Genomic DNA, 23,119 nt, shown 5'->3' on the forward strand with positions numbered 1-23,119 from the left:
ACAATTAAACGGATATAATTAAGGTCTCTGGCTCAGAGCTCTTAGCAGTTTTACTGTACATGCAGATGGCATTCTGGGAAAAAAAATATATATATAAGAGTTGCAGTTCATGTTATCTTTAGTACAGATCTTTATTCTTTAAGAATAGAATAAACAGAATATCTTTAAAATACCGTAACTATATATTATTTTCGGAACATACACAGAAATAAAACAAAACTTTAGCAGTTTTTTTGTGTATTTTCAGATGCCAGTCCTGTTGATTTCACACCACTTGGCGAGCTTTCATTCATTTGGAGCATTCTGCATTTTTATCTCTCCATCCTGTGTCGCCGTGCTCCCTTTGCTTCTGATGCTCTCTCTTCCACGCTTACCTTTAAACTTTTCCTGAATGGACAAAACAAAATAATGTGCTAGCTTTAGAAAAACAGGACTCCGGAGCAGACTTGTTTAGGTCCACTAAACCTAATTCCACTCAGACAAATGAGATGGGCTGCACCAAATAAAGAATGTGTAGCTGGTGTGAGTCAGGAGAATACCTTGTTTTTTTTATTATAGGGGTAGGGAGGAGAGGAGATGGGTTTTAGGCTGCATTGCCAGAAGGAATAAGAAAGTGGAGCGCACAGGAAGTGAAGAGGAAACTTAGATCAACATCATCAGAGAAAACAGGAAAGAAGGTGGTAGGAAATTAAGAATGAAATGAATAAAGGGAAGATGTTAACCCTACTCACAGATGCTGCCTCATGACCACCTTTGATTTCTTTTTTGCTCAAAATATGTAATAAAAAATATTACGGTGCTTAAAACTAAAAACAATGTTAAGACTTTTACTGAAGAAGTTCCTCTTTGAGCTCACCTTCCAGATATGTGCGAGCCACAAACTTCAGAAGCTCATCAAGAAGGATCACCGGGAAGGACAGTTTCAGCACCATCATCCACTGCTCCACATTCAGATGAGTGAGCTTGAAGATCATCTGTGGATAAGCGGAGGACCAACAAATTCTAGTTTAAAATGACGGCACACAGCAGAGTATCTATCTGAGCTGTGCTCACTTAGCTATCACAGGGCAAATAAGAGAGATCTTCCTAGTTCTGTGGTGGTGCTGAGGTGGAGACTTACAGGCAGGGGGTCGACGTAGATGATCATGAAGTGGAGGGACATGGAGAGGCTCATGGCGCCCATCAGCCAGCCGTTGCTCCAGGGAGGCATCCGCACCAGGGACTGGTTCTCAGACAAGCTGAATGGTTTTAGAAATGTATTTTGGGGGATTTTATATAATAGACTAACACAAATTTATATAATTTTGACAAAAAAAGGAAAATAATACATGATTTTCACAAATTTTTAAAATAAAAATCTGAAGGTTGTGTGCATTTGTATTCAGCCTCCTTCAAACTGACACCATAAATAAAATTGAGTGCAGCCACCAGCCTTCAAAAGTTACTTACTTTGTAAATGAAGTTAATCAGTGTGTAATTTATTATAAGTATAAATCCAGCTGTTCTGTGAAACGGATTACAACGCCCGTGAAAACTGAGTTGCAACTATGTAATGTATTGACCCAAGAATACCAGCAGAGGGTGCTGCAGGCTACTAAATGGGACCTTTGAAGGCGAAAAAGAAGACACTTAAACGGCAGTAGCCAAGATCAAGGTAGCACAAGCAGGGACGATGCTAATACGTCTACAGTGTTAGCAAGGCAAGTGAAACCAGGCGCTGCAGCCGCAAACGCTCCTGCTCCTGGTCTCTCCTCGCAGTCTGCGGTTTCAGACACTCCACCACCGGCATTTGCGCCTTAAAAATGCTACAGAGACAGTTTCTTCCCCCAGGCTGTTTCTCTGTTGAACATTTACCAGAGTACCAAAAAACAGCATACAGATGTTGCAAATGCACCTTTTATTTATATATGTGTATATTGTATATATGTATACTCTTTAATGCAAAAAACAAAAACAAGAGAGCAAAGTGTACCGGAGTCAAATTCCTTGTTTGTATGTACGAACTTGGCAATAAAGCTGATTCTGATTCTGAAAATGATCCTGTTAGACATTTCTCTTTTTCTTTTACGTGATACCCAAACAGACCCTGGCTAGAAGATTCAGTGAAAATAGTGACAGTCTTTGGAATGAGGAAATTAAACTGGTTTCGAAATCGCATCCCTGGTGCACAAAGAGCAGCTGGGCCACAACAGATATGTGAGCTCAGTTATTGACATTTTGACTTTTCTAGCTCTTTTTTTTTTTTCAATTTGCATTTTAGGTTTGTGCAAAAAAAAGAGTTTTAAAGAAAAGTTAAAAATGGTCAGTATTTTTTCAAAAACATTTCCACGTCTGCAGGACAAGTTCATGTATAGTTGCCTTCAGGTTTCTGGAGTTAATGTGTTTTAAACGCAATGATTAGATGGCTGTGCTGATTAGTTTTATATATTTTATATGCAATTTTTATGTACTTATGCAATGTATATGTAACGTTTAAGCTGAGCATAATTACTCAGCATTTTCTGGTGACTGATGCACACTTACATGCCACTGTTTAAGTCATTATTCTTTTTAATTAATAAACAACATGGTTGTTTGTTACATACATGTTTATTTATGTATTTATGTTATATAAAAAGATTGTTTATGCCCCAGCTAAATTCCTCTGGAACCACGTCTGATGTAGGGGTTGATAATTCTGAGACAGTAGTAGCCATTCAACACAGGTTTTTGTGTTTATTTTTGAGAAACTCCATATATTAACTAGTAATATTAGTTACCCTGAGCAAATACATTGTTCTTGTTTGATTTGCGTATAGTAAACGTCTACTTGTTTGTGCAAATATATGCAACTGTATGTTTTGATGCGAAGCGTATAGAAATCACCTTGTGCCATAAGTTCCCACCTGTTCAGAGCGTTGCACATTTCAATGGTGACCAGCACAGACAAGGCCATCGTCATTGGTGGAGCAGACTCGAATACGTGACAGTGGATGCCGGCAAAGTCCTCGTTTTCCTCACTGCATTGCATGAAGTGCGCCTGACAGGAAGTTTAAGATTGGTTCCGGTCTTCCAAAGTTGTAATGTGCTCACAAATAATTGCTCTGTTTGTATTTTAAAAACTTGCTCAGTAAATAGATTTTTTTTTTTTACACTTACCAGTTGATAGAAGGTGATCATTGGACCTTCATCACAGTACAGGAACCACCAAGCTGCTGCTGCCACTGTTGCAGCTCCGACATAACCTGGAAGAACAGACATTAAAACTGAGATCAGCAAATAAAGCAATTTTTAGATAATATGAACTATTTTTGTTTTTGTAAGAGAGTCAGAAAAATGACTATTTACTAGTTTAACCAAACACATTCATTGATTTTAGTGGCTGCAAGCCAATGTCTCTTCAAGAATCTACCTCCTATGGCCAGATATCTGAAGAAGAGCCAGCCTGAGATAAGGGGCTCTTTAGGGGAACGGGGGGCTTTGCCCATGATGTCCAGGTCAGGGGGATTAAAGCCCAGTGCAGTGGCTGGTAGACCATCAGTCACAAGATTGACCCAAAGAAGCTGTACAGGAATCAATGCCTCTGGCAGACCCAAGGCAGCGGTGAGGAAGATACTGAAGGAGGAAGAAAAGGAGAAATTAACAGCTGTCTTAGTTATGAGTTTATTTCTCATTAATATAAAGAAGAGACATTCACAAATCCCTTTTTCCAAGTCCAAGATGCAAATATTGAATAAAAAAAATATTTTGTGGTTTTAATGGCCTTTAATCATGGTACAAAAGAGAAGGGAGAAAGACATGAAGTAAAATTGGAAAACAAACCCTGAATGGCTGTTAAAGATTTATAGCTTCCGTACATGGGGCCACAAGATTGTATGATTTTTTAAATATAATTTAAAAGGAAAGGATTTTATTTTGTAAAGCCAGAAGTGTCTTTGTAATGACGATAGTTTATTTTGGAAGTAGGTTGAGTCAGAGTAAAATCTAGGGTCATTAGAACATGAGTTTATGTCAAGTCCTAAAGGTTTTAGAGCATTGAGTCTATGTCTAAACTAGAGTCATTAGACCTAGAGGCAAAGTCAAGCCTAGCGTTTACAAAGTACTGGTCTAAGTAAAGTCTAGTCTAAGCAAAATTGAGAGTGTGAGTCAAAGTCAAGTCTAGAGGCTTCGTGCGACTTAAGTGCATCTAGTCTAAGTATCACACTCGAGTCTTAATCTCATAAAATCTAATTGTTATTTTTCTAAATGAAAAACAATGTGCTCACCAGACAACTTCGCCTACATTAGAGGAGATGAGGTAGCGGATGAACTGCTTCATGTTGTTGTAAATGGCTCTGCCCTCCTCAACAGCAGACACAATGGAAGAGAAGTTGTCGTCAGCCAGGACCATTTCAGAGGCAGACTTGGCAACGGCAGTGCCAGAGCCCATGGCGATGCCAATCTCCGCCTTCTTCAAGGCTGGGGCATCGTTCACTCCGTCTCCGGTCTTGGTGAGGAGAAGGAATGAAGAAGAGTTAGTTTCGCCAGATTTACCCAATATAATCATATTTACCTCATCAGAGGTGGAGCGGATTTCTCCTCACCATGGCGGTAATCTCATCAAAGCCCTGTAGGAACTCAACAATCTTGGATTTGTGGGATGGTTCCACTCTGGCAAAGCAGCTAGCCTTTCGGACTGCTTTCTTCTGATCATACTGAGAGAGGTCATCAAACTCACGGCCAGTGAAGGCCTTACCAGTAACATCCTCCTCCTCAGTGAAGATGCCAATGCGTCTGCAGATGGCCACTGCCGTACCCTTATTGTCTCCTAAAAGAAAACACCAGTAATGAGAATTGTTATTTTCTTCGAATGTTTGCTCAATTCTTTCACAAATGGATTGGTGTGTTGCTTAGACTGACCAGTGATCATGATGACACGGATGCCGGCAGCCCTGCACAGCTCGATGGAGCTCATGACCTCCTTGCGAGGAGGGTCAAGCATGCCAACACAGCCAACAAAGGTCAAGTCAGTCTACAGAAAGGAAGGAAAAAGGAAAACATGATCCACTACATTTTGCCAAGACAGACACATTTCTCTAAATTTTTTTATTAAGATAATTCACTTCATAGTTTGCAAACTTTGTGGAGTCCTCCAGGTTCATCTCTTCCTTCCTCACAGGTGTGTCGCGAGTGGCGAGTGCCAAACATCGCAGGGTATCACGCCCAGTGCCCCACTCCTTGATGACTGACATGATCTGGTCTTTGACTGGGCCAGTCAGAGGAACGCGGTTGGTGCCTACGCGGACATAAGCGCAACGTTCTATGACACCTTCTGGAGCACCCTGATGACGACATAAAGACACAGTCAGTAGATTTACATTAAAACAGTGAACTTAGCCTAAAATGCCTCTGTAATCCATCTTAATCTATATTCAATTCTGCAGAAAGAATGGATCTGAGTGTAAGTTTAGGAATATGCCTTTAATATAATATTATATATGTATACTTTCTATTCAAGTTGATCAGAGTGTCTAGGAAAATTTAGCAGTAAACCATAATTAAGGCGTCTGTTTCTCTGAGGTATAAATATATTTATTTTAGTCACTCAGAAATAGGAAAGACAAGAGAACATACTGCTCAGGCAATCTAAATGCGTTCATGTTAAGTCAAGAAATGGCTACAAGAAAGTAGCTACTGCCTTGAAGTTGTTCATAACTACAATATATATATATATATATATATATATATATATATATATTATATATATATATATATATATATTTATATATATATATATATATATTATAATATAAATGATGTGTTTATTTTAAGGCTTTTTACACGTCTTCTCCAGTGGTTCCAATAAATATGGAGGAGCTGTATTTTTTTTCTTCTTTTTAAAGATATGTTCCGTATGAGATAAACTGACACAAACTAAAACCTACTGTATTTCCTCCTCCAAATGTACAAATTTATTGCACATCTGTACATAAATGTGTGTCCAGGCATCGGTTATTTAGACACTGTTAATTCTTCAAATTAACATTTGACTCTCATTAATTTAAATTTGTTCACAGCCATGTTTTTAAAACGTTTCCGATACCTTTTGATTTCTATAGATCAAAGCTCTTGTTTTAAGTGTCAGTAATCATAAAATGCTTCTATTTAGCTTAGTTTCTAAGAGGTATTATCACTCACTTTGACAAACATCTTGTTCCCCACAGGAGCTTTGGCTGATTTTGCAGGTGAGCAGTATACTGACATGGACTTTCTGTCTCTGGAGAACTCCAGGGTGAATTCCTTCCTCATCAGCTGTTTGATGACCTGATATGAAGTGGATAGACAAACTGGTGAAGTTGGCTCTAAAAGATCAAAATCACTACAGTTTTAAATATCTAAATTGTTGTATGTATATGAAAAACATCTGCTGCAGGCCAGCAGATACTTTTTTCTGTGCTGAGCAGGGCTTTTCTTAAGTTTAACATTTTATGATAAACACAAGGATTTTGAGACTTTGAAATTGCTAGCAACTATATGGAAATCATGTTGACCAAAGTAGTTTTGGAGTGCATAAAATTCACAAAGTAATTTAAAATCTCTGTAAAAAAAAATCATAGATCTGGTGCTTTATGGGGCTGCATGCTGGTGCAGTTGGTAGCACTGTTGCCTTGCAGCAAGAAGGTCCTGGGTTCAATTCCCAGCCTGGGGAAGTTTGCATGTTCTCCCCGTGCATGCATGGGTTCTCACCAGGTACTCCGGCTTCCTCCCACAGTCCAAAGACATGCCTGCTAGGTTAATTGGTCTCTCTAAATTGCCCTTAGGTGTATGAATGAGTGTGTGCATGGTTGTTTGTGTGTTGCCCTGCGATGGACTGGCGACCTATCCAGGGTGTACCCCGCCTCTCGCCCATAGACTGCTGGAGATAGGCACCAGCTTCCCGTGACCCACTATGGAATAAGCGGTAGAAAATGACTGACTGGTGCTTTATTATGCATATAGTAGTATTCATAGTGCAACTATGAATAACTCCTATTTATATGTTCATTAGATTTTTTTCTTCTCTATAGAAAACAGATAATTTTTCAACTTATTGCAGGCTGCATAAGATCTGTTATGGACTTACAGAACAGCAAGCGTTTGCCCTCTCGACCTTCGACAGGCCGCGCACCTCGGTGTTGAACACGTTCATCTTCTCCACCAAACAGCACAAGGCTGTCTCCGTGGCCTCACCCACTTTCTCGTAAATACCCTTGGACTGCACAGTGGAAAGGGAAAATCAGAGATCAGAATCAGAGCATCGTCACTCTTGCTTGCACCACATAAACATTGGTGTTGTAAAGCATTCAGACAGCTCTGAACGCTCTGCTGACCTCGTTGTAGTCCAGAGATGAGTCATTGCACAGGGCACAGATGGTCGCCAGCTCAACCAATCCATCATACTGTCCGCGCTTCACTAATGCGTTGTTTCTTGTGCTTAAGAGAGAAAAATGTTTTCCAACACAGCTATGATTCAAAATGGTGAATCTGTAATTTCTTCATTTACTTACACTTCTCCTTCAGGTGTGTACTTTGAGCCTGAAATGTCAAACTGACCAAGGGTGATGACGTCGCCTTCAACTTTTTCAATAATGAACATCTGAAATGAAAAAAAGTATAAAATACAGTTTGCATATCTAAAAATGGAGAAAACTAAAACTATATGTAGCTGTATTTGTGGATATGAGCACAAACTGACCTTGGTTACACACATCTGGTTAGTGGTGAGAGTGCCCGTCTTGTCCGAGCAGATAACCGAGGTGCAGCCCAGAGTCTCCACAGAGGGAAGGCTTCTGACGATGGCGTTCTTCTTGGCCATACGACGAGTTCCCAGTGCCAGACAAGTGGTTATAACAGCGGGTAGGCCTGTGATGGAAAAGGGAAAGTGGTCACGGAACTCTGGAAGCACTTGGGACGGGGTTATTGATGGGGGCGGGGGGAGAAAATCCAAGGTTTTCTTGCAGGATTGATTTGTATTTTGCTCCATTCATCTTTCTATCAACTGACTGGCTGGCCTGTCACTGCTGAAGGCCAACATCACCAAAGCATAATGTAGCCACCACCATTGGGAGGGTGTATTCTGGGTTACATGCAGTTTCCAAACAGCTTTATTTATACTCAGAATAATTGACGCTCAGGTGAGCTCTGTTTAATAATTAGATGACTTAAAAAGGCAATTGATTCAACTGAATTTTATTTAGGGATAACAGAGTAATGTAGAAGTGTAAACACATTTGCACATTTATACTATAAGCTTTTAGGTGGCATTGAAAAAAAGCAGATTAGGCAATATCCTAGTACAATAAACCTACTCAGCCCTCTTTCAGGGAGGTGATCATGGTGGCACCATATAACCAAGAGTTTGACACACCATTACATAGCCCTCTGGGTCAGTGAAACTGAAGCTAATCTCTGGGGTTTACCTTCAGGAATGGCAGCCACAGCCAAAGCCACAGCAATCTTGAAATAGTAGATGGCACCACGGATCCAGGATCCCCCGTGGACTGGGTCATTGAAATGGCCAATGTTGATTATCCACACGGCCACACAAATGAGGGAGATGACCTGAAGGGAGAGTCAAGCAAATGATACGTCATCAAACATTAGTCAAAGTTTTGTATTTTCCAAAAATATTTAAAACTCTACTTGAACTCTATCATGAAATTGGTATTTGGATGTTAACCACTGAAATTCAGTCTTGTCATACCAGCAACAAGGAGAGGATGGAACAAAGCCTATTTTTAAGGCATAGATACATTAGTTCAGGATTAGTTAAGGAAGGCATTGAAAAGGATGAAGAGCAGAAAGGCAGTTGGTCCCCATGATGTACTTATGGAGGTATGGAAGTGTCTAGGAGAAACAGCAGTCAAGTTTTTGACTAGGCTGTCCAATGAGATCTTAGAGAGCAAGAAGATGATTGAGGAATGGAGGAGAAGTGTGCTGGTACCTCTTTCAAGAACAAGGGAGATGTGCAGAGTTGTGGCAACTACAGAGGAATAAAGTTGATAAGTCACACAATAAATGTTATGGGAAAGACTGGTGGAAGCTAGACTTAGGTCAGAAGTGAGCATTTGTGAGCAGCAGTATGGGTTTGTGCCAAGAAAAAGTACTACAGATGCAATATTTGTGTTGAGGATGTTGTTAGAGAAGTACAGAGAAGGTCAGAGGGAGCTGTATTATGTTTTTGTAGATCTAGAGAAAGCAAATGACGGGGTGCTGAGAGCAGAGCTGTGGTATTGTATGAGAAGGTCTGGAGTAACAGAGAAAAATGTTAGAATGGTGCGGGACATGTTTGAGAGCTGGGACACAGTGGTGAGGTGTGCTGTAGGTGTGACAGAGGAGTTTAAGGTGGAAGTGGGACTGCATCAAGGATTGGTTCTGAGCCAGGTCTTGTTGGCTGTGGTGATGGACAGGTTAACAGACAAGGTTAGACAGGAATCTCCATGGACAAGGATGTTTGCAGATGACATTGTGATCTCTGGTAAGAGCAAGGAACAGGTGGAGGAAAATCTAGAGAGATGAAGGTTAGCCGGAGCAAGCCACTGGAGCAGTAAGGTTACAGAACACAGAGATAAAAAAGGTGGAGGATTTTAACTACTTAGGGTTAACAGTCCCGAGCAATGGTGAGTGTGGAAAAGAGGTGAAGAAACGTGTTCAAGAAGGTTGGAAAGGATGAAAAGAAAAAGAAGATATACGTTAGTTCATGTTCACCAGTCTTACCCACCTTGGACAGCTGCTCTCCAAACTCATCCAGTTTCTGTTGCAGAGGCGTCTTCTCCTGCTCAGTGGCTGCCATCTGGTCACGTATCTTACCGATCTCAGTGGAGACACCAGTGGCAATGGCGATGCCAACAGCTTTACCAGCAGCGATGTTTGTGCCCTGAACAGGAGTTTCAGAAAATTTCAATATCTTTGCAACGGTTAGATTATTTCAGTTCATTTTGACATTCATTAAATCCTATTATAGGCCTTATTTAACCTGCTAATCCTCAGAGGAACCAAATGCTACAAAAAACCTAAAACAGCAAAACTGTAATACTGTAACAAGTCAAAATATTTTCATCAAACAATATTACCTAAAATAGCAGAATTAACATTAAGACATCAACAATCATAATTAGTCTATCTACATTTGAACATTTTAATAACATTGATTACTGTGATTTCCAAAAAAAATGCCAATGATTCTTCTGCAATGATTATTAGGTGGAGTAAGGAGTCTAACATTATGGTGGGAATAAAAAGAAATTATGGGAATGAGTGGTCAGATTTTAAAGAAATACAGCTTGTACCACATGTGTTGGCCCCTGTGGTAATGATGATTAAAAAGACTTAAAATAAGTTCCTATTTTATTACAGTAGCTAAAATAGTGAAAACCTTAGAAGAATCCAATTAAATCCTTTCATTTCTGCTCATTTAATTAGCAGGGCAAACATAATACATTAAGAAATTTTGTTTTTATATTGTTTATTGTATTTTTATTTATCATACTTTGCTTTTAAAACTTGATAAAAGTGTGAACCGTGAACTAGTAAGTTGTAACTTCCTGTTACCTTGCGGGACACATATGTATGACAAGATGGGAAAAACCAGACACTATGTCATTCAAGTAAGGCAGCAAACAGCTACAAGAGCTTTTCACTTAAACATGCACATATCTAAAGTCAGGGCAATAATGAAAATGCTCAAAACAAGAGGAAATGTGACGAACAAAGCTGAGCAAGGAACCAGGTTTATTCTGCCACCACACCGCAAGCAGGACGGTGAGGGAAAAGAGATTCTGCAAAAGGCCACTGTTAGAGAGCAGCAAATGTCCATGGTAACTATTGGGTGCTATCTAGATGACAACCCGTTGTTTATGAGTGATTCCAAAAAAATTTCCTTTTCTGCCCTACCATCATAAATGTAAATGTGTGGAGTTTACTAAACACTATGGGGACTTTTATCTGAAACTGTGTACTTTGCTCAGATGAGGCTAGGATTTCAGCAAAAAATACATCAGGTGCTTTTGGTTTAAAACTAATGATTATGATTATTCCAAAGTCCCTGGGCACTTTGTTAGTGTGTATGGCATCATTAACATCATCATTATGAACGTGAGAAATTAATTAATTTGAAGCCTGTTGCACATCTCTACTTGGGGTTTTCATATGTAGAGGATGCTGTAGACATCTCTAGAGATGGTAAAGAAGTTCAAGAGCAGGAGACTTACAGAGAACAGCATGTTCTTCTTGTCCTGGTTCACAGCTCGCAGGTCTGGAACAGCGTCAGTGTGCTTTATCACACTGACAGACTCTCCTGAAGCACAATAATGAGGTAGAGTGATCAGTAAAACTTTCAAAAAGATTTATTTCTATTGTCTATTATTTTTGTTGACAGGCATACCAGTCAGAATGGATTGGTCCACACGCAGTGTTGTGGACTTGATGGAGATGATCCTGATGTCAGCTGGAACTTTGTCACCAACTATTTTCCACACAACCAAACACAGATAAAGACAAAGATAAAGACAAAGATAAAGACAAAAAGACAAACACTTTATTTACAGTACAACCTATGGACTAGTTAGGTAACTAGTCCATAGGTTTTTAATTTTAATTTTATCGATTTGTTGTGGAGCTTTACAGCACAAAGCTTGGTAACAATTTGACAGCAGCATGCAGGATGAAGGGGGCAGGGGTGATTGACTGGTCTTAGCACTTTGGATGGATAGTGTTGTTGTTGAAAGCTGATACCACTGTGAGAGGCAGAGGGAGAGCAAGACCTTGGGGAGATCATGAGGGGAAAAGAACAGGTGGACAGGGAGAGACAGAGGACTGGGTCAATATCAAGTGCTTTCATAATCAAGCATCTCCACCCCTTTTTCTCTGTGGTTACCTTAAAAGGAAGGTGTCAATTTTTTCACACATGCAACCACCAGCTAAAAACAAAAATATCTAAAGACTTTTTAAAGAAGTTTGATTGTTTTTTTATGACAGTTTTAGTAAAACAACAAGGAAAGAGCTTTTAATTTATCCATATCTACCTGTTTTATGTAAAAATAAGATCTTTGGCCTGATCTGCACCAACTCTACTGGAACTTAAAAACCCATCAAAACTATATCAATGGGTTCCAAACTATGAATGCAAGAAGAGTTTTATATTTTTTCTACAAATGTTCATGCATTTAAATGCATTTAAATAAGTCTAAAGCTGCTTGTCTTACATCGCTGGGGCTGTAGGTGACATCACAGACCAACACAGATGTCAACAACACTGTCCAGATTTTCTTCCTGTATATGAAGACACATTTTTGCCCTGACAACAACCACAATTTCCACATAAAGCTACAAATAAGTCAGGAGTTCCTTGTCTTCCTCTGCATGTTCCCCTTGATTAGTTTTACCATTTATTCTTAGTAATTATCCTTTTCAGCACACATTTAGCATCTACTGGCAACAGTCTCAAATATCATCGTTTGAACTTTGAGATTAAAAAACACTTTTAAAAGAATTTTGGAACAGGGCAAAAAATGCAGAACTGCACTAGAAAATGTTTGATTTTGTGAATCTGTTCATTTCCATCAGCTTAGACAAGGCCATAAATACTGAAAAATGTATTATAAGAAAAAAAATTAAGTCTTACCAGAAACCTCAACCACATCTCCGGGGACAATCTCCCTGGCCTTGATCCTCTGAACGCTCTTCCTGTCGGCCCGGTAAACCTTTCCCATCTCAGGCTCGTACTCCTTCAGGGCCTCTATGGCGCTTTCTGCATTCCGCTCCTGGAACAAAAATGTACATGCATTCAACAGTGACTTACTCCATCAGTCACTTGATCTAAAGATAATGTCCAATCATTTGGTTTAAACCTTTGAATAAAACGGAGGCATATGCAGTGTACGCTTTACTGTGATGTGTATTTCAATGGGATGTTTTGTGAATGACCAACACAAAGCAGTGCATCATTGTGTGACAGTGTGTTTCTTCATTTTGAAACAAAATCTGTTTCAAACTGAAAAAGATTTTGAAACTCAGATTGTCCCACCTGAGTTGCAAATTTCTGCAGCTCCTCCAGAGTTACCAAGGGCCTCTTGGCTGCTTCTCTGATGAACACGCTCCTTGTGTAGCCTGTCAGTTTAGGTGAATGGCCATTTCTTGGTAGGTTTGCCATTGTGTAATACTCGCTCATTTTTCACATAATAAAACTGTTCTTTGAGATTTTCAAAGCTTGGAATAATGTTTAATAACCAACCCTGTTTTTAACCTCTCTACATCTTTATTCTTTGTATAGTCGGCTGTGCAACCTCTAACAGGTTTTTTCTTTTCCAGTAATATTTAGATCCATTCATCTCCCCTTTAATGCTGATCCACTTCCTTTTCCCTGCTAAACAAATAATACCCAGAACATGATGATCCCATCATGTTTCACTGTGGTGATGGTGTATACAGAAATACAACCTAAACAATGATCTTCAAGTCTAACCACAGATTCTTAGTTAGACTGAGTTCTGGACTTTGACTAGGCCATTCCATGTCATATATATGTTTCCCATTAAACCACTCGAGTGTTGCTTGAGTAGTTTGCTTCTGGCCACTGTCCTGCTTGAAGGTGAACCTCCATCCCAGTCTTAAATCACAGGCAGACTGACACAGGTTTTGCTCAAGAATATCCCTGTATATAGCACCATCTAACTTCCCCTTAACTCATACCAGTTTCCCAGTCCCTGCTGCTGAATAACATCCCCACAGCATGATGCTGCCACTACCATGTTTTACTTTGGGGATTGTGTTCTTGGGGTGATGGGATATGTTAGGTTTGTGACAGACATGGCGTTTTCCTTGGTGGCTGAAAAGTTCAAATTTAGTGTTATCTGAACAGAGCACCTTCCTCTATACATTTGGGGAGTTGCTCACATGCCTTTTGGAAATGTGCCTTCTAATTTATTCATTGGAAATCACTTGCTTGGTGTCCAGCACACTGCATTGTAGTCCGGAGAAAGCTGCGTCAGCCTGATAAACATAGAGGACAGACAGACTGATGTCAGTCGGTGGTTTTCTTCCAAGGCTACTCCCAACCGCCTCAAAGTGTAAAGCTCAACTTATGCCAGCTGTCCTCCCTCTCTATACCCTCAATGTGTGAATCCTTGTGCATAGTTTCCAAATGAGTTCTGCAGGGTTAATATGCACCCCCACTAAATCAAATGCCCACTTCAAGCCTTACTGTATACTGCAGAGTGAGGACTGTCAATAAGCCTTCTAGGCAGCTTAGGCTGCAGCTCATCACCCCATTGTTCTGACCTTTACCCTCTTGATCTTCCACTGTTGTCACAAATCTCACTCTGGCTTCCCTTGAACTTTCTGGTACAGGGGAGTGCGCTCTCCGTAAATGACAGGAGGCCGGAACAGGTCGACAATGTGTGTGATTTATTGTGCGTGACTGTTGCTAAGTTTGAGAATCTATTTAAGTGCGTGTAAAACACAGCATACAGGGGCTGCCACGTGTCCTTCAGAGTGTAATTATCTTGGTGTATGCATGCCGACTGACCTGCCACACCCCTACGATGGCATTAGCAATAAGGATGAGGAGGATGACAAAGGGCTCGACAAAGGCGGTGACTGTTTCTTCCCCTTCCTCAAACCAAGCCAACACCTGTGTCATGCAGATGCAGAGAGTTAGTGTACATTAGAATACAAGATATAATACTGTAATAGCAGCAGTCTGTTAGTCTGAAAGCTGCATACCAATGGGACAGTTTTGATATAAACAACCGGAAATCATTGTCTAGCAGAAAATAGTGAGTATTTGGCATATTTAGATAAAATAAATAATCAACCTAAATGACTAATCCTAAAATTATACACTTTAAATTAGATCTCTCCCGTTTTTATGTTGATATATCTTTCCATGAAAAACATTTTTACATTACAACACTGTGCAGTTCACTACAATGTTGCATTGTCAACTTGTAAATTCAAAGTCTCAAAGTCTATTTTACTGGTAAAAAAAATGTTAAAAGTAAGGTAAAACCCCATACACATTTATTAACATTTTTGACAAAAAAGCCCTTAAATTTAAATTGGTTTATTTATTTAGCAGGAAAAAACATCCCAGATCTAGAAGTATTTATTTTTTTACAGTTATTGGCATTCACAACAATCCCTATAAGCCAATGATAACATAAGCACAATATAATTTTTATTTTATTTAAGTTTTTTTTAAATTGATCAGTCACTGGGATTTTTCAGTTAGTCAACCAAGATTTTCTATTCACTGGGGCTAGAAAAACAATGAGAGACAAGGGTCTACTTCCAAAATGGGTGACACAACCGAGTTAGACAGTTAAGATTTGAACAGCTTTTAGGCCTATATTGAGTCCTTTGTGCTTTTCCAATTCTTTGCTTGTCCTAATACAAAAAACAACAAAAACTGTGAAAACAGTCCCTTTAAAACAAAAAAAAAATCATTAGAGATTGTAAACTACAGATGTCAAAATGAAGAGTAGACTCATTAAAAACAATGAAATAACACTTTAATTGTGTAACAATAGCAGGCCCCGGATTTGATGCTAACTTTAGCGATGTCAGCTAACCATTAGCCAGTAACAATATTCTCATGATGCTTATAAATATTTCAGATCTTGTCTTTCACTCTGTTTATTTTAAATGAATCTGTAACCAGTGTTGAAAATTCAAATCATGTAGCCTATTGCGGTTTTTATGTTTTTCTGATTGTAAGGTGATCGTGGTGCTAATAAAAGCATTGAACCTGCTCCCTTTTGTGTTTGTACAAATAATATTTTAGTTATACGGTATTATTATTGTTATTGTTGAGATAACCAAATGAAGTTTGGCACCGATAAGCTCAGAAGCAGATGCTAACTTTAGCATTGTTAGCGGCTAACAGTTAGCCAGACGGAGTTTTCTCAAAAATATTAGCTTGTTTCTTGTCTGTCACTCTATCACAATTTCTTTTTTTTACCCATAATGCTGGGCCAAAAAATTTATTGAAATTCTAATGCTAATTACATATGTTCACAAATACTTCCTGTGACAATACTCAATGCAGAAGCTGTAGATGATGAAAAACACAGGTTGAAAGTAACTACACATAATAGGCAGTCTACCATTTGGCCAGAAACCACTATTGCTCTCTGTCCTGCTGTTCTATACCTGTTTATTAATGGTTTATAAAGTGTTTAAGGTTGTGTTAGTAACCAATTCTTTAACTATTTATAGGGAAGACCTATTCTAACGTGGTACCCATAGTTTTCCTAACACAGGCAGTAATTTATCTCAGGGATGATCCTTTGATGGATCAAATAGCAGTTGTCTCTTATGTCATCCTGTGTGAAATGTCTCCCCTACGGTACCACGTGACTCATCTTGTAATCTATAGCTTAACACGTGCCTCCCCTGTGTGAGCAGGAGTCCCACCTTACAAAGGAAGGCCTGTTTCGGAAAGGTTCCGTGTTGACATAGACAGAGATTAGTTGCAGGCCAATGGAGCACGGGCCGAACCGGGAAGGAAAAAGTAGTCTTGCTCAGATTTTCCCTTTGCCTTATCATCTGTTTACATTTGCCTTCTATCTTTCTCATATATTTTCTCACCTATCTTATTTGAAAATGGGCCCTTAATGCTCCCTCCCTCAAGTCTGTCTTCACAGTGCTTCTCTCCAAACACACAATGGATCTCCAGAGTGAGCATCAGAGCCTGTCAACACATCGCAGTGACATCCCATTCCTGTGTGTATGAATAGGATGACAATGTATCTGCAGTATTTAGTGTTCTCTTTTTTAGAAACCGTATACGACTCTCAATCAATTGCTCTCTTTGGCATTGTACCAAACAATGCAATTGTGCAACCCAATCCCCAGCCATTCCTCCTTCTGTGCCCTCCTCTTTGTCTTTATGTCTCTCTTGCTACTGAAAGTCATCCCTCGTTCCAACCATCCTTGACCTTTGTCCAAGGATACAGTTTCTCGTCCTGGCTTGAGACTTTCTTAAAATAAAGCTTGTGCCATGCATATGTACTGGCACACACTGCCACTCACTTTCTGTGTTCCTCTTTATCTTTCTCTCTCTCTCTTTTTTTCATCCCACACACAACTGTCAGGCCTTCTAGGGCCACAGCGAAGGCTGGAGGGAAGAGACTGAGGATTAAGACAATGTGTGCAATGCGCTGTCCTTAATAAAACCATGGCAGAGAGAACAGCAGCACAGAGGGAGAGAGCGATTCCTTGTGTCAGTGAGAGTATATCCAAAAGTAATTTAATATCTTAGTGATGCACATGCTGTATTTGGTAGCCTGAGTCTATGTTTGTCTTTACCACAAAGATAACAAGTGAGAGCTGAATGCTCAGAACTGCAGCTTGGTTTTATAATTAGTTTTCATCATGTTGGACAACATGTTTTATTCATTTTTTTTCCCCTCTCTCCACGATTCATTTAAGTTCCCTATTAAGATCACTGCATCTTTAGAAACTGTGACAGCAGCAGAAAATAAAAAAACAACATACAGTTAAAATCAGATATTCACATACGCTCTGTAAAAAAACATATTTTTTGTCAGTGTTAAATTAAATTAGACTTTTCTTGTTTTAGGTCGGTTAGGATTTGCTGAATGCCAGAATAATGACTGAGGACTTTTTTTTTATTATTACTTTCTTCATAGTGTGAAGTTTTTATATTAATAAACCTTTAAACCATTTGAGAAGGCCCAGATGATGGCGTCAGGCCTTTGTAAGCTGCCAAAAGTTTAATTCATAACCCTGGAGTTAATTGGAGGCACACCTGTAAATCTGTTTAAAGGCAAAACTGCAGAAACACTGCCTTATTGTGTGACATCATTGGAAAATTAAAATAAGTCAGGCAATTATGTTAATGTTTTTGGTTGGTCATCAAAAAAGCCTAATCTCAGTTCCATTGGAAATGTGTGGGCAGAGCTGAAAATAAGGTGGTCTTCAAACCTGACCCAGTTACAACAGTTCTGTGAGGAGGTTTGGGACAAAGTTCTAGCAAACTATTGTGAGAAGCTTGATCCAGGTCATTCCACCAAATACTGTGGAGATGTTTGTTACCTTTACATTTTGATTGTCTGATTGTCTAAATTGGTGCAAAGGTTACTAAGTAAGGATATCCAGATCTGATCCTTCATAGTCTGAAAAAGAAGTTCAAATTAAGGCATTTTGTAATAATTGGTATTGGAATCCCTAATTAAACTCAACTTCTGATACCAGTTGTTGTTTTCCTGTCTCTGATTCTGTGAGCTGCAACCCAAGCTAGTTGCACAGCTAATTTTTATTAATGATGTCTCATTTTTGTGGTCATACACAACCAAGCAGAGCTTTGAACAGTTGCTCCACCAACAAATCTGGCATATTAACTATGAGATTTAAGTTTTTTTTCTTTATGTTTGAATAAAGAAATTTCTTTAAATCGTGCTTATAATATACTATGGTTTAATGTTTCCTAACAATCAGTCCATCTTAATGTGACAAACATTAAAAAATAGAGTGGCTAAGACAACAAAACTGTCTCCCTAGCCCGGGTGCCAGAATCCTCCTAAATCTGACACTGTATCCATATGTTTTTTATCTAGCACATTTGGATTTCTCCTAACAGTCTGTTATTCACCATTTACAATTTCACCGTGAAAGAACAACTGTATTGGCTGCTGCAGCTCCCTAGCTGTCCAACATGCTAGCATTAAATTAACATTTCAGCAAATTACTTCTCCTGAAAACATTATTGGCAGGAGCAAGAAGTTAGTATATAGATGCCCTTATGAGACGAATGATGATGATATATGCCTGTTTCATGTGATACACTGTCAGCACATTATGGTAGCTTTCATAGCTTAGTGTTAGAGCAGCTGATTAAGGCTGTTCTGCAGGGACAGCAGTTTGTTACTGCCAAGAGAAACGAATGAGAGAGACTACAACCTCTGCAGTGACAAATGCTTACTCCTAAATGACAGAAAACAAATCATTATCCCGACATCTACATTTTATTGTTATTCCAACTTTAGTCTCCTACATGCATGCATGGGTTTTGTTGTTTTATTTATGAGCAAATTTGAAATGTCCTGCTTCATTTTTTTTCTTGTTTTAAACCAAATTCAGAGTTTTTAAGCAAACCTAGCTTCTTGTCCACCATTGTTTGTCCCACTTGTAGTTGTCTGGACATTTTCATTTATTGTTTTCACTGTAGATATGAGCAGGCTTAGCTATTTTCTTGTTACTATTTTCTGAATTATTTCACACATACATACATCCAGCTTATTTGAATGGCATTTTCTTTTGTCTTTCCCATTTTGAAGAATGCTTAAGAGAAATGGGCCTTTGTTTCCTGTCATATTTCTAACACAGGGAAACAGGAAGTCGTTGATTACAAATAGAAATGAACTTTAAAAGCTAAAGTATGGCAACTGCGATTCTGTTAAAAACAAGTATTCGTTTTTTCATTGAATAAATTGACGTAAATGAAAGACGGGATTTTTCTGAACCCTTTGGTGTGAGATTATGCTGCTGTGACAGAAGATTAATTAAAAAACTAAACAAAACGGCACTGCCAATACATGTGTAGGGTAGCATCGTCATTGTAAGCCCCTTAGAAATTTATTCTCTGCAGGTATTTAGCTGAAATAATAAGAACCACCATGAATAAGGAGAATAAGTGGACTAAGTTTTTCTGTGTTTAGCCTATCTTGGAAATCTTAGATCTGTTTTGGACTTGATCATAAGCCTTCTTTGTTACAAAACCCTGAGGTCCAACACATTGCTGTAAGTGATACATTTGACCAGATTATAGTAAACTGTCTTCAATTAGTCATGTAGATACAGATGCATCATGGGATGTGAATAAAAACATGTACAAACTCACAAAGGAGATGCACGCAGCCAGAAGAAGGATTCTGACCAACAGGTCCTCAAACTGCTCCACCACCAACTCCCAAATACTCTTTCCTGGTAAACAGAAAACACACTAAATTAAATATGCATTGATGGAGTATGTGTTTATAGGTTTATACATTACCAATTAGGGTGTTTGTACATGCAAAACTGATGAGGGAATACATTTAAAGAAGGCTGCATGTGTTTTGTGTATTAAGTTCCCCCACTTGAAGTTGTATTACCTTGTTTTTAACTCATAACAATATGTCAGTGCTTGTTTTATGTTAAATGCAACAAATATGCCGTCCATGCACCCAGCATGCACTGCAGCGTCGTGTGGGGTAATGATGTATTATTAGCTGTGCGGGGTCACTCCACGTCTCTGGCACACTGAAGCACAGCTAGCCAAATGATAGGTGTTAAGCAAATGACAGCATTAGCTGTCATCACAGGATGTGAGGGGGAAACATGTGTCCAGGTGGCTTCACAGTGAGAGATGCTCTTTGATGGACAGAACATGCGATCCAGACACAGATGAGAGAAAAGGAGGTGTCTAGGTGGACTCACCCTCCTCTGCTGGCAGCTCTGTAGGTAGGAGCAGAGAGAATATTAGTGAAAACCACACATTTACTTCCTTTGTAAGTTCAGAGTGATTAACTGCAGCAATCAGATATTTTACTAAGGCCATTGCTTCCGCAGATGCCCAGTTCAACAATTAACTTCCTTTAATCATTCTGAACATGTTAATTTGCATGTTTTGCAGCTAAAATGACTTTTGATGCTAAATTTTGGCTTCACTAAACTTGATCAGAATGGGTTTGTTGTAGTTTTGTATTGCATTTTACTGCCTGACACTGGAGAGATGGATCTGAAAATGATTTAATTTTGATTTGACACACTTTCATAACATTCCCAACAGTTTATAACCAATAGCAGTGGTCAGAAACGTGACACCACAATGCACCTGCTCTTTAAACATGATCTGTCAGTCCTCAACCACATCTCCCTCTGTTTTTTATCCCTCCATCTCTGCTCTTTCGATGCTAATCCAAGACAAATTCAGTGAAAAATCTTGTCTGCAGCTATGGGTCTCTTTCTCTCCCTCACCGTTGTAGCCGTACTTTTCCAGGTTCTTTTTCACCTGCTCAGGCGGCAGGCCCGTGTCTTCTGTGACTCCAAAATAGGCCAGAACTTCGGCCGACTCTTTGGTGTGTGCATTCTCCATCCTTGGCAGAAACAGAGAGGCTTCAGGAGAAAGGGATAAAAGAAATAAAAACACAAACACATCAACCTGAGAGGCTCAACTGGGAGAGAACTGAGATAAAAAAAAAAGAAAAAGTTGATTCACCCACCACTTTCTTGGGTGTGGGATTGGGATTAAAAACTGGAGACCCCCCCCTGTGCTGCTCTCTCTCTTTCTGGGCTGCTCCTCTCCTCTTAGAGCCCTGGACTGACAGAAAGTGCAATCCGGCAAACTTTCCTGAAAAGTTTTATACAGATGAAAAACTGGTCTCATTGGTGCTCGCTCCACATGCTCTCACTCCTCATTGGATGGGAACGTCCCAAATAGGTGGGCAGGGATTGCCCCGTGGCAAAGAATAGCCAGAGGGAGGTGAGCAGGGTGGGTGAGGGCAACAACTGCAGAGGGGTCCACAACCCGGCATGCTGGAAATAAGATGTGATGAAGAGAGGATGAACGGTTGGAACAAAGAAGAGAAGAAGGGACACTGATGGGCACATGTGGGCTCACGTGTCTGCAGACATATGGACACTCAGTTAACAAATGAATGGACACTTAGAGAAAAGCTTGCAATATATTTACAGGGCCTTACAAGAGTATCAATCATTTTTTGTTGCACTTTGACACATTGAAAACACAAACTTCAGTGTATCCTATTAGGATTTCATGTCATAGACCTAAACAAAGTACGGTAGTGCAATATTTTCTAGTAGACAGAAAATGATTCATGGTTTTTATAAATATAAATTTGAGGTCTGACATGCATTTGTATTCAGCCTGTAAGGACATCTGTGTAGAATTTAAATTCATAAGAAATGCAGCTTTTCTCCAAAGACGGAGGTTTTATTAGAGAACATTAGAGAAAATTAATTAGCATTTGCCTCAAGCCCTAAGTTTGAAGGAGCTGCTGATTTCCACAGCTCAGTTGGAAGAATATGGTGAGAGGACAGCTATAAGTTGTGCACCCCACAAATCTGGCCACTCCTGGAAGAAAGCCATAAGTAGTCTTGGTGGCTATTTGCTTCAAGCCATGTAGGAAACATGGAAAACATTTTGTACTAACACCTCAAACACACCATCTCCACTGTGAAACATAGTGGTAGTAGTGTCATGCCTTGTGGCTGATTTTCCTCAGCAGGAATTTGGAAACAGTTCAGAGTAGATGGGAAGATAGATGGAGCTAAATAAAAGACAACCTTCAAAGAAGACCTGTTAGAGGTTGCGAAAGATTTGAGACAAAGTTTCTCATTCCTGCAGGGCTGGACGGGTATACAGTCAGAGCTACAATGAAATGGTTTAGGTCAAAGTGTATTTTTGTGTTGGAAGGGCCCAGTCAAATACCAGACCTATTGGTCATGAAGAACTAATGTTCACAGACAGTCTTCATCCATTCTGACTGAACTTGAGCTATTCTGCCAGAAAAATGGGCAACATTTTCAGTGTCTAGATGTGCAAAGCTGGTAGAGACATTCCTCAAAAGAAATGTCACTCTATCACATGTACTGTATCTGCAGCACAGTCTATATCCCTTTTCTTTGATGCATTTATTTGTGTTGCTCTATCACATAAAATCCTAATAAAAGTAATTGACTTTTGTGGTTGAAACTCCCAATTTTGGTCTTTAGGGCGGACTGTGCTGAATGTTGTTTTCATAATGTCTCCCTGCTTTAATTTAAATGGGTAGGTCACAAAGAGGCTCCTCATATATTGAGGAAAAAAACACTCCTTAATGTATCAGTTCAGCTTTCCAATCCAATCCAACTTTATTTGTAGAACACCTTGAAACATCATAGTAGACCAAAGTGCTGTACAGAGTCAGAAATTAAACAAAGCTTACACAAAACAAAAATACAATTAAAACATGGGTGAATTAAAAACAAGAGACAAAAAACAAAAACAAGACATACAATCTGATAAAACTATGAAATTATAGAATTAAAAAACAAGAAAAACAAAATGAAAAACAATAAACAAACGCTTCACAAAGTGTTAAAAACTATGAAGGATGGG

General features: G+C 39.2%; 1 protein-coding gene across 2 annotated transcripts; it reads right to left on the reverse strand.

The window, feature by feature from the left end:
* Positions 1-112: 112 nt before the first annotated feature.
* On the reverse strand, positions 113-21,336 carry LOC124863366 (sarcoplasmic/endoplasmic reticulum calcium ATPase 1-like). Of its 2 annotated transcripts, none has more exons than XM_047357717.1 (25): positions 21,222-21,336; positions 20,977-21,114; positions 20,437-20,454; positions 19,859-19,941; positions 14,522-14,626; positions 12,620-12,758; positions 11,381-11,461; positions 11,208-11,293; positions 9,719-9,874; positions 8,418-8,559; positions 7,694-7,860; positions 7,506-7,594; positions 7,329-7,431; positions 7,082-7,213; positions 6,157-6,282; positions 5,082-5,300; positions 4,879-4,990; positions 4,563-4,786; positions 4,245-4,465; positions 3,392-3,594; positions 3,139-3,224; positions 2,886-3,019; positions 1,121-1,238; positions 857-974; positions 113-387 (listed from the first exon to the last, which is right to left on the reverse strand). In XM_047357717.1, exons 2-25 carry the CDS (start codon positions 21,092-21,094, stop codon positions 377-379), a joined length of 2,991 nt encoding a protein of 996 aa, XP_047213673.1. In that variant the 5' UTR covers positions 21,095-21,114; positions 21,222-21,336; the 3' UTR covers positions 113-376. The 2 variants fall into 2 exon arrangements, with proteins under 2 accessions (XP_047213673.1, XP_047213674.1); XM_047357718.1 differs by having other exon boundaries at positions 20,977-21,095; positions 21,222-21,293.
* Between the last annotated feature and the right edge of the window lie 1,783 nt (positions 21,337-23,119).

The sequence above is a fragment of the Girardinichthys multiradiatus genome, chromosome X (genome assembly GCF_021462225.1).
Source record: "Girardinichthys multiradiatus isolate DD_20200921_A chromosome X, DD_fGirMul_XY1, whole genome shotgun sequence".
NCBI classification, from domain to species: Eukaryota; Metazoa; Chordata; class Actinopteri; order Cyprinodontiformes; family Goodeidae; genus Girardinichthys; species Girardinichthys multiradiatus.